This window comes from Calypte anna, chromosome 1, assembly GCF_003957555.1.
Source record: "Calypte anna isolate BGI_N300 chromosome 1, bCalAnn1_v1.p, whole genome shotgun sequence".
Classification (NCBI taxonomy): Eukaryota; Metazoa; Chordata; class Aves; order Apodiformes; family Trochilidae; genus Calypte; species Calypte anna.
Genome location: NC_044244.1, coordinates 88,482,891 through 88,497,823, shown reverse-complemented (window position 1 = coordinate 88,497,823; position 14,933 = coordinate 88,482,891). Strand labels below are relative to the sequence as shown.

The following is a 14,933-nucleotide window of genomic DNA, read 5'->3' as shown; positions in this document are numbered from 1 at the left end:
TAAGCAGAAGGGGCCAAGTTTTTAAGGTATTTAAAATCATGAAATTACTGTTTACATGAAATACACTGAACTGCGCAGTATCTTATTTTACTGAGGGCCCAAAATCTATCACTCACCCAAAACCTGTGTATGTTTCATATGTTTCAATTTAAATGAAAACTTCAAAGCTTAAAGAGATGAAGCAGATTTGTATTGCCCACTTCTAAATAATTTCAGATTGAAGGATATTGGGTAGACCTGGGAAATGAATGAAATGTGTGATTAATTCAATCAAAAATTAAATTCTATTATTAATCTAAATATTTGCTATGATTAAAAGTGCTCAGAGAGTACAGAAGAGAAAGATAACATGGCTAAAGTAAACTTCCCATTTAAACAAATAAATATTTACAGTTATAGAATGATAGTGAATAGCCTACTTCTATAATTGTCTCTCAATATTCTGAGAGCTCTGTACTGCTGATAAGCTGAATTTATTTAATGTGTATGAGCGCATACAATTTTATTTATCACATGGGACTATATACTTTGCATATTGTTCTTTCCCAGTCACTGATGCAGAGCAATTTAATTAATATTAAAAGAGATGAGTTCAGTTTTAAGTCATAGGCAGATACTGTATGCTCTGCTCAGTTTAATAAACTGCCAGCAATTGTCAACAAATAATTTTTCAGAGGTTTAGAATTAATGTTACCGGTGTGTACAGAGCCAACTTTGCAGTATGCTAAGATGCTGAATGAAAAGGAACATATTGATGGAGAATATCTACACCAGTGAGAAAATAAAGAAGCAATATTTCCTTATGGCAAGTAGGACAAACACAGAAGAAGCAAAAGTACTCAGTGCAAAAAAAGAAAAAATAAAATTTCCCCTGCCTAAGAATAACTAAGAAAAATAAGAATATAAACTACTTTTAAAAAATAGAATTAAAAAAAAAAAAAGAAAATAAAAGAAGTCCTATAAATATAGTGCAGATGGCAAACAGATAACCATTACTAAAAAAATCTCTCATTTCTTAAAAGAAGATGGTGCACAATTTGCAGCCCCTCTATTTTTAAAGACTAGTGAAAAACTTTTGGCATAACTATAGATAGAAATGGCTTAGGAGATTTCACAGCAGTGCTAAAATTATCTGGATTACATAAGAGGAAAAACACACTTCATAAAAGTATTGTGTGATATTCAGCTCTAACATAAGCATCAGTTTTTAAGTTGCCATGACAAAGACTATTTTTCTTCAATTATTCTATTTCTTAAACATCAATTCAGACATCACTTCAGTTTCGTTCTGATTTTTTCCTTGTTCATTTGCTAGAGATAGAAATTATACATTCAGAAACATATTTGAGGCTTCCATTTTGTGTTGCTTTAGCATTAAACTTTTCTTAATTACTGAAGATATAGTAATAGTAAAGGACACCTGAAAAAGAAGAGCTGCTTGTATATATCAGTTTCTAGTAAAGAAAATCAAAATCAAATTAAACTGGAAGCATAGTGTTAGGCAACTGTAAGCAAGCCACAGGAAAAAAAAAAAAAGATTCTGTTTGAAATAGTTTGAAGCAACTACTGCTGCTACATCAGAAGATACTACACCGAATTTTTCATTTTGAAGTCATTTAAGTATATCCATATTTAATCTTGAAACATATTAATGTTTCCTGGTTTGCTTTGTTAGGGTTTTTTAATCTAACTTTTCATTCCCATTTCCCCTTATTCTCCTAAAATGTTGAAGAATATGACCTTGATGGAAGAATCCAGAAATAAAAAAAGTTCATAGAATTCTGGTGCAATCTTTTTGTACAAAAGGGAATTATGTGTACAAAGGTGTTTGATTAAATGCACAGTAAGCTTAAAACTTTTATGAAACTTTGTCAATTTTTAGGAAGAGTCCAAATGATTTACTAAATCACTGATAGATAAAGATTGTCTGGATGTGGCTCTAAAGTAAATGTAACTATGGTTGGTTGGTTTGTCTGAAAACAGATGTGAAGCTGAGACAATCTTAATTCAAAGCATAGGATATATACTTAGACAGCAAGAAGGCTACTTTAAATCTGAAGATAAATAAACTTTAAACTCAAACTGCTGTCAATTAAATTAAGAGAAATCACAAAGACTGAGACAACACTTCACAAGTAACAGAATCAGTTTCTCTGTAGGTAAAAGGCTTTGACACTTCCCACTACAAAGACTTGGACATAAAATTTACTGCTGCTGTAATTTGTATCTGTTCTCATCTATGTCTCTTTTATTTAATGTTACCATTATAATAATTTATTGTGCATGGAACTAGATTTACCAAACAGCTAACAGCTTGGAGCCATTAGCTGAAAGAATATATTGCTACAGAATTTCTTTCAGATTTATACAACAAATACTTAGAAAAGGAGAATAATCAAAATCATTGGTTTTGAGTAACTAGGTTTAGAATGGGATAAACCCAGGAAAATGAGTTGTCAGTCAAACATTGCTTCAGACTGCTATGAGCATTAAGTGCCATAGCTTTAGCAAGTCAGCTTAGTGTCATTAAAGCCAATGTTTAAAAAAACCACAATATATATATATATACAACTGCATGAATGGCTGATATAATTTGTGTGTCTATCTGTCTTGAGAGAACATAAAAATACAGACTCAGCTTTGAAGATATGTATCTTTCTTGAGTTATCCGTTTGAACGCATTAAGGTGGAAAAAAAATCTGTATTGTATATCCTCTTGCAGCTTTACTAATTAAGTAAATGCAAGTGATTTTAATAGAAAAAAATGTAAAAAGTTATCAGTTTGAATCATACTGTAATGATAAAGGAAAGGAAGAAAGACAAAAAGGAAGAAGAGAAGTGACACACTAACTTGGCAGCTGACATCCATTCCAGCCTCCAGAAGCACCTGTACAACAGCTTTGTGGCCATTACGTGCAGCAAGATGCAAAGGAGTGTGTTTTCTTGTATTACAGTTCATCAGGTTTGGATAGGCTTTGATGATCATTTTTACAACACGCAGACGTCCATAAAGTGCTGCCAGATCCAGTGGTGTTTCTAGTTTGTTGTTCCTTATTGTAGGGTCTGTGAGCTCTTCTAATAGAACAGCGACTACTTCTGAATGACCGTATTGAGCTGCACAATGCAGTGCTGTTTCATTTTCATTGTTCTGTTAAAAACAAAACAAAACCTTCAGAAATTCACGTTAGATCACACAATAGATTGATTAATTGATAGAATAGATAGATAGATAGATAGATAGCTTGATAGAATTGATTAATTAACACAATAGAACTACTTGGCTTCTATAAACTGACTCCGTGAGATCACTACACAGGCAGAGTTTGCGATTAAATGTATGGTAATTTATGTTAAATGCTCCAGAATTACTCCACTAAAATTTTACAATACATTAATATTTCAGCTTCATGGCTCTCAAGCAGATCAGACGGCTATGTGTCCATGTTGTTCTCAATCCATTTTTAACAATATGCCCCCCCAAACCTTATAATTCATGATACACCAAAATATGTAACTGTTCTTGATTCAATTGTTCCTAAAATCATACTTGAGTCCTTCTCTGGGAAATGCTCTTTATCTAAGTCTCTTGTCACAGTATAAGTGGTTTTAAATCACAGTACTTTGTTATTAGAATACTGAAATGACAGAGAAAAACTTTGGAATGACAATGTATCAGACACAAGGGCAACAAATAAAACTTGGAAGAAGGCAAAATAGCAGCTGTAGATAATAGAAACTCTTAGCTCATCAGTAAGCAGCTATTCAGCTCAGGGCTCCTGAGGCAGATGTGCGTGTGCATTTTAAGGCGTGTGGGTATTGGGGTGCTGTGGACTGAGTAAGTTTTTGCTTTATAAATCAGTGCCCCCCAGGTCTTTCCCCAAACACCATTTAATAATCTTAATAATAAGTAAATATTGAGAATAAGTAGTACCTTCTTTAATTGTTTTTTTTTCAGTCCTGACTGCATATTTGCAAATCCCAAACAGACAAATAACTTCAGGCAAAGCGGAAGAAAATAATTTTTAGAGCTCTCTGAATTCTATATGCCACCTATATTATTAATATATCTTACATACTTTCTATGAATGCTTAAACAGACATTATATGTTTTAAAGTATGTACATTGACTGCCTCTTCTGATATATGATTTATAAAATTTTGTGACAGCTTTGAAAAGGTAGTGAAAGGGGAAACCCCAATATGTGCCATATAAAGAAAGAAAAAAAGAAAAAAAAAAGTGTAAATTCAGAAAAGATACTAGAGAAGTGTAGAAATATAATTCTAAAGATAGGCAACAAGATACATCTGAATCCATAGACTATATTTCTCACAACTTCATAACTGAAAAAAGTTCTGAGGACAGAGAATTAAAAAAAAAAAAAAAAAGGTAAAAAATATTTGTCTTAGGAAAGACAGAAACTATGAGAGAATTAGAGGCCTCTTACTCAAGAGTTAGCTAAGAAAATCATGTTACATTATCTAAAGATATGGAAAGGGGTAAAACTTTCCTTTTCATAACAGTGTTTTTAATTCTATAATCAAAACCTTAAATCTGGGTTTAACATTGCTGTCATTTTCATCTCATTTTGTAATTTAAAATGACTCAGATCAAGCTGAGAGACAGAAGAGACAGATCAATACATTTAGATGAATTACTGTTGCAGATTATTAACTCTTCAGGTGTCCGCAACACCACACAAGATCCCAGAGACTGGAATGTGTTTTCTGCAAGACAGAAGCTGGAATGTAAGAAGAGACAGACAGAAAGTGAGAAGTTTCCATTGGCAGACATGGCTTGATGGCTAGTATGCATTTGAGTCGTGCATTATTCAGACCACCACATGGTCTTTATTACACAGACCTAAATTCAGTTTGAAATATATACTATGACAATACTACATGTCTGCAGTGTGACCTATCAATTATCTGTGATATGTTTTTTCTGCTCCATTGACTTCTAGGGGTCCTTAACACAGGACTGGACAAAGCAATTTTTTAATATACAGTAGTATGCTCACAGAACACCTAGTCTATTAAAATATTTTTTTTTAGATTTTCATTATTTCATGGATGGAACTGCATAGATGAACATGAATCAGATGATCTGATTTTGTGTACCATTACCACAATTTAGTAAGCAAATCAGATAATTGAACATAAAATGGCCAATTATGGCAATTTCTACCTACAGATAGTGCATTTACATATCCAATGGAAATAGTTGCAAAAAAAAAATAAGATCTATAGCTATATTCACATTCTGTGAAGTAAATAGCAAAAACTACATTTACTATACATTTCACAAACAATTATATTTATCAATATCTGCTTATGTTTCAATTCTTTCCAAGTATTTCTGGATATTATATAAAGTATCTGGAAACTTACACCAACAGTCTCATATTGTAGTTTTAAAGTGTGCTCATTAACTTTTCAAAGAGACATGAAAATTAAATTGGCTACAGCCTTTTTTTCACAAAATGCGGCCACTGGCCTAAATTTCAGTCACAGATATAGACAAATAGAGACAAACCAGTCCAAATCACTGCTTTTGGGCAGCTAGCTGAAATTTGCTCCCTCTAAATAAAGAATATCCAGCTAAATTTTCAAGGAAGGGTGTATTTACAGAAAATTATATTGTTAAAAACCATGGTGCATAAACTCACCAGTAAATCTGAGAAAATATTCTCAGATGTTCAAAGGAACATTGCTGAGCATTTTTGTATGGGGGGTTTTTCTTTGTATTTTCCAAGTTAAAGCTGCATGTAAATTAATTACATGTAAATTAATGACAAACCAAGCTGATTTAAAATTAAAAAAAAAAATAGGTATCACTGAAATAAAATAAAGAATCCAACCTGGAAATTATAATTTAGTTGTAGAATCATAGAATGGCTTAGGTTGGAAGGGACATTAGAGATCATCTACTCCAACCTTCCTGCCATGGGCAGGGATGACTCTCAACAAGGCAACATTGCCCAAAGTCTCACCCAGTTCCAGGGAAGGAACATCCACAGCTCCTCTGGGCAGTCTGTTCCAGAGCATCATTACTCTTGTATTGAAGAACTTCTTCCTAAGATCCAGCCTAAACCTTTCCTCCTTCAGTTGAAACCATTTCCCCTCGACCTGTTGCTGGATACTCTTATGAAAAGTCCCTTTCCAGATTTCCTGTAGGTTCCCTCAGGTATTGAAAAACAGATGTAAGGTCCCCCAGGAGTCTTCTCTTCTTCAGGCTGAACAATCCCAGCTCCCTCAGCCTCTCCTCATAGCAGAAGTGCCCCTGATAATTCAATTGCCTTCACACATGTAGTTTGAACAGCCATTGTGTACATTGTGTTAATCAGAGCTGGGAGGTACTACCTAATTAAACCTTAATACAACATCCATCTCTTTTTGAAATGCAAATTAATCAACTCAATTCAGGTATAGAAGACAGAATGGTTTTTAACTTCCAAAGAGAGATTTACAACTTGTTTAACTGTCCTCCGAATTTATCCGCTTCAACAATTCAGTACTACATACAAAAAATAAATCACCTTGGAAGCAAAAGGTTTTACTGAGGAAAGAGAACAGAGTTTTTAAATAGGTTTTCTCTGAGCCTGACATCTTCAAATTTAGGAAAGGAGGGAATGCCTAGATATATTAGGTTCAACATTCCCAAAGACATCCCTAAAATGGAGGAGACTAATTTCCTCAAGTGAATGACTCTCATGAATATTACATAGGTCTTTGTAAAGGCACTATTAAACAGTGGGTATATTTAGGACTTTTACTGCATAGGTGTGTAGTTTAAAGCTAAATTAAAGTCCATGCAAATACTCTACAAGCAATAATAACTATCAAATTTTGATTTTTCAGAGCTTTGCAAAGAATGCTCAACTTCTTTACTATCTAAGCATTTTTACAATGAACTTGAAAAGGGAGACTTCCTAAATCACTGAGCCATTTCTACGTCACATAATCCCAATGTCAAGTAACTGAATACGACAATATATGCAAGACAGAGAATGATCCCAAGATCATTTTACTTCATCTATTAAAACCAGGAAGATATTTTCCTAAGTTCCACCGGTGTAAGACTTAATCACTCCAAAAAAAAAGAAAAAAAAAAAAAGGAACTTTGCCTGATTGATGATTGATTCAGTGAGTAGCATGTCACAGTGTTTAATTACAATGGGGATTAAAGTGCTTTTCTGGATGTCTAGGGCAAAACCCAAACAAAATTACAACAGAAACCCTAAACACAGCCAAGAATGAGGAGAACTCTTGGAAACAACACGACTTTATTGTCCATTCTGCTTGACCAAGGGAATGGTTTCTTACATGGTGCACAGAATTTTAAAGTTTATGTGGAAAAATTGCTAACCACATCTGAAAAATAGCTAATAACATCCTTCTTACCACACATCATCAATGAAGCTGTCCAATTTGAAAGTAATTCAAGAAAATAAAAAGTCTGTAAATTTCCTTATCAAGTACTCTCTGAAACTCAAAGCCGAGCATTAGAATTTAGGTATCTGTAATATCTCCAGATAAGTTTTCAGAATTAATTTAATAAGCAAAGTATCTAAGACAACACTAAATATTTTCCTTTCTTGTTCTGCTACAACTGCAATTGTACATAGATTAAAAATTATTCACAACTTTGCCTACACTCAAAAATTTAGAAACTTGAGTATTCATACTCACTAGGGATTTAAAAGAAGTTGTATATTGTACCATTGGTGTGTTTCTCTAACTTTGATGGGTTTTTCTTAAAGACCTACCATTCCCAATTTATTTTTTTCTTTACTGCATGCTACCTTGCTCCATTTGTCTTTTTTCCTTCTCGGCAGAGTTGAAGCCTCTGTATTCTAATTTCTAATGAATGTTCCAGTAACAAATGTTGTCCCCATATGGTATGTACTGGGTCCATCTATTTAACATCACCACCAATGACACAGTAGGGTGGAATGCTCCCTCAGGTAGCTTGTGGATGACAGCAAGCTGAGTGGGGCAGTTGATATTGCAAGGGATGCCATCCAGAGGGACCTTGAGAAATGTGGAGCTCAAGAAGTTCAATAAGGCCAAGTGCAAGGTCCAGCACCTAGGTAGGGGTGACCCCCAATATCAGTACAGACCCAGTAATGGAATTATGAGGAGCGGCTCTGCAGAGGACGTGAAGATGAAAAATTGGATACACGCCTGATAATCAGGTTGAGGGAGGTGATACTTCCCCTCTGTTCTGCTCTTGTGAGACTACGTCTGGAGCACTGCGTCCAGCTTTGGGTTCCCCAGTACAAGGCAGACATGGATCTGTTGCATGTCATGAAAATGACAGGGTCATGAATATTACAAGAGGCTTGGAACACCTCTGCTAGAATGACTGAGAAAGTTGGGGTTGTTCTGCATGGAGACGAGAAAACTCCAGGGAGACCTTATTGCAGCCTTTCAGTATAGAAAGATGGGGACTTTTTACCAGGGCCTCTAGTGACAGGACAAGGGATGATGCTTTTAAAATGAAAGATGGTAGATTTAGACTAGATATAAGGAAGACATTCTTTATGATGAGGGTGGTGAGACTTTGGAGTAGGCTGCCCAGAGAAGCTGTGGATGCTCCATCACTGGAAGCATTCAAGGTCATGTTGGGCAGGACTATGAACAAACTGATCTAGTACAAGATATCCCAGTCCACGGCAGAGCGGATGAACTAAATGGTCTTGGAAAGTCCCTTATGACAGTTCTGTGATTTTATGAACATATGCTAATTAATATATTTATCATATAGGAACAATATGACAACAAATACTTATGCCATTGTCCCATAACTTCAAAAATTCTTGGATTTTGATTTTGATAGGTTTTTTTTTTTTTAAAAAAGGCATTTTTTGTTGAAGTTATTGGGACAAATTCTGCTGCAAATTACCCAGTATGAATCAAATACACTGAATTCCTACTGAAATTCACCCTTACAAAATAAAAAGTAGCTCTGTAATTTAGCTGAATACTTGTAATAAATGTTTTCTTCAATGTTATTGCTGCAATTGCCTTAAAAAAATATTTTCTCTGCATATTTTTTCTTCTAAAAAGGATATAATGAAAGTTGCAAGGGAAATTCAGAAATTCATCCACATAATGTCTAATTTAAGGAGGGAGGAACATCAAATGCAGAACATGAATATTAGTGTTTTTGCAGGCTGAATTGTACTTCTGGAAGTCCCTCAGGTGTCACTGAGAGAAGCATATAATGCCTGCACTTCGTTTTAATGATTTGGAAAGACAGTAAATATGTTAGATGTTAGGTATTTACATATTGTGAATGCATCTTGAACGGTTTTCCTTGTCAAATGGCACTAAGGAAATGTAAATGGCTTTTATGAAAATTACATTTGATGCACAGAAAAATTCTACAGTATATATAATATAAAAATGTAAGGGAAAAGACATGTTATATGTATCAAGAAAACCAAGAAGAATCACAAAACAGAGAACATTACCAAGAAATTTCAGAAGTGTTCACACACCTTTCCTGTAAATGTTTTGCTACTCATATTTTGTAAATATATTAAATATATACTTTGAACTTGATATTTATTCCTTGTCTTACACCTTTTTTTGCATGTGATTTCCTGCACCAATACCAAACACTACACGTTAACCTATATATGGCTATTACTTATTTTTATTAGATTAGGATTTCTTATCTATTGTGTGATTTTTATGATGAGAGTTGACATAAGAAATGCTTCTGCTACCTCAGTGTCTTTATGTAAACAAACATTTAAGCAGTCTGATAACAGCATACATTTTTACTGTATTTGGTATTAATTTACTAACAGATCTTGATCTCTCACTACGTAGTTGATCTTCATTCAATTTATCATTTACATATTTTCAAGTTTTCATCAATGAAGTTTAAAAAATTACACTTTTTTTATTTTCACCCTATTTTGGAATTTAAAACACACTTCTCACACATGTTTAATACACCTGCATTAAACTGTGATAGAATTATTTTCTCACAATTGTTAGGCTGTACATTTTCTGTGTGTGGAGCTGCCACTGTACATTTCAGCCCCATAAAATTTCATTTAACTGTTTGTGGTTTTTTTCACTTTTATGTAATAGGAACAGTAGGGGGCATTCAGAGATTTAGATGCTGGATATGGCTGGATATGATCTTATGATACTAGTTAACTGTATTTTAAATTATTAATTCACAAATTAATTCACAGTATATAATACTAGATCCATGAATTCATTTAATACATATCCATGCATCATAAGTTTCTCATTTACTTCTTTGTCATGTTGTTCATTATTTTCACTTACATTTTTAGAAACATTTCTTTTACACAGAATTTTAAAAAATTAGATTAAAATCAAAGATGTATTACAAATTATTTACAACAATTTTTAAATAATGAAAAAAATTATTTTCTTAAACTGAAAGCACATACATTCTTCATGTGATCTTTATCAAAAAAATAACCAGAAAAAAAATTTACTTAATCATATTATTTATTGTGATTTTAAAACGTCAGGAAAAATGGCTATTCTTCTCCTCAAATTTCAGAAGAAAAAAGGAAGAAAAATACCAGAGGGTTTCTTGTAAACAGTAGCTTCAGCTCCTTAGAGCTGGGAGAAACTGTGAGAGCTATGAGAAGCCACTTGCCTTTTGCAGCATATCAGCAAATAAGTGTAAGCCTCACAAACCTACACACTCAGAACGTGCAATAGGTATTAGGGTGAGCATGCTACTCTGGTGTTATCTGAAGATATATGGGTGGAGATGGCTTCATATCAATATGGCATATTTTTCATTTCATCATATGGATAGTACTCTCCTGTGTATAGTAAAATTAGCAGAGGAAAGTTGGTGCCAGCTAAGAATTCCACCGAATAATACTGGCCACTCTCTAGAGGGGAGCACAGGGGGATGTACAAGGTCAGAACTGTGTATGTATGAGCTTAACTTCAAAGTCTAATATGATCAAGTCTCACTTAAAAGTCTTAGGGTCCAACATTCCTTGTGAGGATTCTTCCATTATAAAGTGTTTGGGTAAAAATGAAATAAAAGCAGATCTATCCACAAGACCTGTTTTGAGCCAGGAGGGTATAGAATCAGATGCATCCTTGCTTAATTGGTCAGGCAATCAAAACAGAGAGACTGGGTGTCACACCTAATCAAGCTTCAAAATATTCTAGAAGTTTGGATGTGTATGTGGATTGGGAAGAAGCAGGTTTTAATTTACATTTCTCTTTGTGATCTTACTGAAATATCTTTTTCACTAACCCACTTTCTGAAGTTCTTGCATACTTTCCAGTTTTCTGTCAGCAGAACACAAGGAATCTCTTCAAGCAAATGGATAGCATGCTATAAATGTTGCTGAAGAAAACAAAAACAAAAACAAAAAACCTTCTTCTTGGCAAAAAGTGATCTTACATTTCAACTGGTTTCAACCTATGTGCAACGGCTGATGAGAGTAAGAGACTCTGAGAAACTCCTAATCTGAAACTGAAACTACAGAATGCCAAGTTTTGATTTTTTTTATCTTTCCTTGGATGAACCAGGGTATTACAGGCTTTCCCAGAAGGCTGTCACATGGTAGTATTTTATTACTTTGGTTTCCTGTATTTCCCGCACAAACACTTGATACTCATATCACAGTTATTGTATGGATTCCAATGGCTAAGTGTACAACCTCAAGTATCAAATTGATTATTCAAGGAATGGCATCTCACACTGGCTAAGTGTTTGCAATTTAGATCCAACATTTCTCATTTTCTCACAGGTAGCTTTCCAGCCGCACTTAAGTAGACATTGAGGGTGCAATTCATTTGTTAGATTGTACTTTGGCATTTGAGATGCTTTAGGGTACCCTACTGGAGCCCCTCCACAAGGATATGGTAATTCTGAGCATTTTCATGTCATACCCATGCAGGTGTCTGTTACTGCAGGGCTTTAGAAGGTACTGTTTTTCTGCAGTTGTGCAAATAAATCCTGCCTTACCTTTGGTTACCTAAATAACCCTGCTGGCTCCTCTGATTACACTGAGTAGATCTCTCTGGAATAAAACAGTGCATATACAGACAACGTAGAATTTAGATCTGAATCTGGAGCTAACTCCCACCTTTATATTCCAATAACTTCCTGATTACTCTGGCAAATTCAACAGCTTATGGTTACCACTCATAATTCACAGCCTACTTCCAGTCCTCATCAGTTCATCTGACTGTAGACAGTGTCAGATTTTAATCGACGCCTTTCTTTCTAAAGACTAACCCTACAAATGGACCATATAAGTTTATACAGAATGAAAACAGAAGGTGTGCCATATGTTTGACAACCAAAGACAACATATTTATCTTGCTCTTACCCACTGTAAATCATTTTTTGCTAGTATGTGCCCTTGTGCTGCACATGCATACATGCAGTCCATCTGGTTTGTCATTTATCTCTGCATATCAGGTCACTTACAGTACATTCACAATATACCAAGAATACTAATTTTATCTCAAAGTTTTTCAGTAATTCAGTATTTAATAAAGTTACAAAGACATGGAATTTATGCAACTTTAGATCAATATATATGAGATGCCTTCATGTGATTTTTCAGAAACAAGCAGAAGGGCTTTTTCATATTTTTAAAATCTAACATCAGTGTCCACCCAGAAGAAAGGTACCAGGTATAGTTATTCTGGAAGATTTTAACAGTCTTGGAGAAGAAATTACAGGAACAATGGAGAATAGTCTTATTAATTTTCTTAGCCTGTCAGACCTAAAGAGCATGTGCTGCTCTTTTCTGACTTGTACAAAAATATTTTTTATCACTTCACCTGTTCATTCACTCTGGAGTGTGATGGTCCATGATGAATAAGAATCTTCACAATGTCTACATCTCCTCTCCAAGCAGCCAAGTGAATAGGAAAATAACCTTTATTATCTGCCACATTAGTTGATGCTTCATACTGAAGTAATTTGAGAACTATATCCCTGGAAAACAGGAAGTAAATCTAAAAATTGATAGGAATTTATTTTATTAAGTTTTCACATGAACATACACATTACCAAATTTTTTACACTTAATAACAGAAAAAAAACCCTATACTGCAAATGAAACTGCTACAAAAGAAGATCAACCATTTATAAGAATGAAACAGATATTAAAACATAACCAAAATTTTATTCATTGTAGTGATTCTTGCTTCTTGGAAAAATGCAGCAACAATATTATCATCAGTTATCTGATTCTGTTTCTTTAAACAGGACCATCTGGCCATGGAAACATTTTTAGAATTTGACAGTCAAGGCCACATTCATGTCCCCCAAGGCAAACCTTCCAGGCACTAGAGGCAGAGAAATACTCCTATCCCCATTTATTGCCGAGTTCTGAAGGCAGAGAGACAAGAGGGTACGTTTATGGACATGGTTCTGGCAGTAAGGCTTAAAAGTAACAGGTTTTCTTCTTTAAAACATTGTCTCAAAGAGTTCTTTTGGAGGAAACAATTTCATGAAGATCTAGTTACACATATACTGTCTTCTATGGAATCACTGCCTCTATTTTCATTTCTCTCTCCTGAGAAAAGTGAAGAAAAAAGTGATTTATATTATTTTTATCCTTATTATATTTCTTCCAGTATTTTCAGTGTGGCTTATCATACATTAAATGAAAGATTAGTATAAGCTGGTATATTGCCTCCCTGGTTTTTAAGCAGTCTCCTGTACTTAACTTCAAAGGTTAAACTTAAAAATCAGCTGTGGTATGATGATTGGTTATCAACTATGTCAAAAATTAAATTGATTCTCTCGTATCTCTCCATTCGTCTTCTCATAGTTTGACACAGTCAGGACTTAGTTATTAAGTTAATAGCATCTATGATCCAGTGTGGGCAGTTTCATCCACATTTTGCTGAATATGGAAACACTGACACCAATTTTGCTACAAATTTGGGGGGTGAGGGGAGGTGGAAGGAGATCAGTGTGGCCTATGTTATGACTCTAAATTAAGACCCTAACTAGAAATTAAGACAGAAGGTAAATCCCGAGGCAATAGTTCTACCAATCTTGATGGAACTTTATTTCATTGTCTACTGAAAGAAAAATGTGGCAAGACTGAACATTTCCAGGTCAAAAGAAACCCAATTTTCTCCAAAAGAAATCATAGAGATACTACAGATATCACATCAAAGTTTTGAGGGAGACTTTAAGAAGGATTTTGTTTCAACTGGCAAGCTCAAAGGATGGTAAAACAACAAAGAAAGAGAAACTCCAGAGGGAAGAACCAAAACATCCAGAAAAGTAACTCCCAAGACTTTTTAATATGAGTAAGTTTTGAGAGACTTCTCATGTTGTAGCAGATGGTCTTACAGTAGATCATCTAATGCAGGACAAAGGTACTTGAGTAGTTTGAAAGGTACACAAACCAATGGAAAGAGAAATTGAAATATGTGGGGGTAAAAAAACCAACAAAAAATCCTCCACAACTGAAATATATGGATAGTGATATACAACAATTATTAGGAAGAGTCTGTTGCAATATTCAAGCTACAAAATAGAACCTAGGTCTCCTTCATCCTTCAAGAATGCCCTTACCCATCACACTTCTCAAGGGTGAGTCTTTTTCAGTGCTCAGTCAGAACTTCTTCTTTTCACAGAAATAAATTTCAGAGAGGAGAAAACTGAGAGTCCTTAGCCCAGTTACATTACTGGGCTAAGTAAAATCACATAGGGAGACTGAGATTCAAGTCCCTGCCCCAGATATGATTTAATTACTTATATAAAGCAGAATAGTTTCAAAAGCAAAGAGAACTATCCCAGAATAACTAAGAAAAAGGGAATTCATCACACACAATGCTAAAGCAGGGACTTGAACACTGGAATTCAGCAAGTGTCCCAGTCACAAATTATTTGTCAGGTTATTAAGTTCTCACCTTTCCTGAAAATCCTTTGA

General features: G+C 34.4%; 1 protein-coding gene across 1 annotated transcript in view; it reads right to left on the bottom strand.

Annotated features, from left to right (window-relative positions):
- The window catches only part of ANKS1B (ankyrin repeat and sterile alpha motif domain containing 1B), a 410,716-nt gene that overhangs the window by 345,357 nt on the left and 50,426 nt on the right, over window positions 1–14,933 (bottom strand). Inside the window, 2 exon segments of the mRNA XM_030447180.1 lie at window positions 2,852–3,148; window positions 12,820–12,976. Coding sequence (XP_030303040.1) covers window positions 2,852–3,148; window positions 12,820–12,976 — 454 coding nt within the window.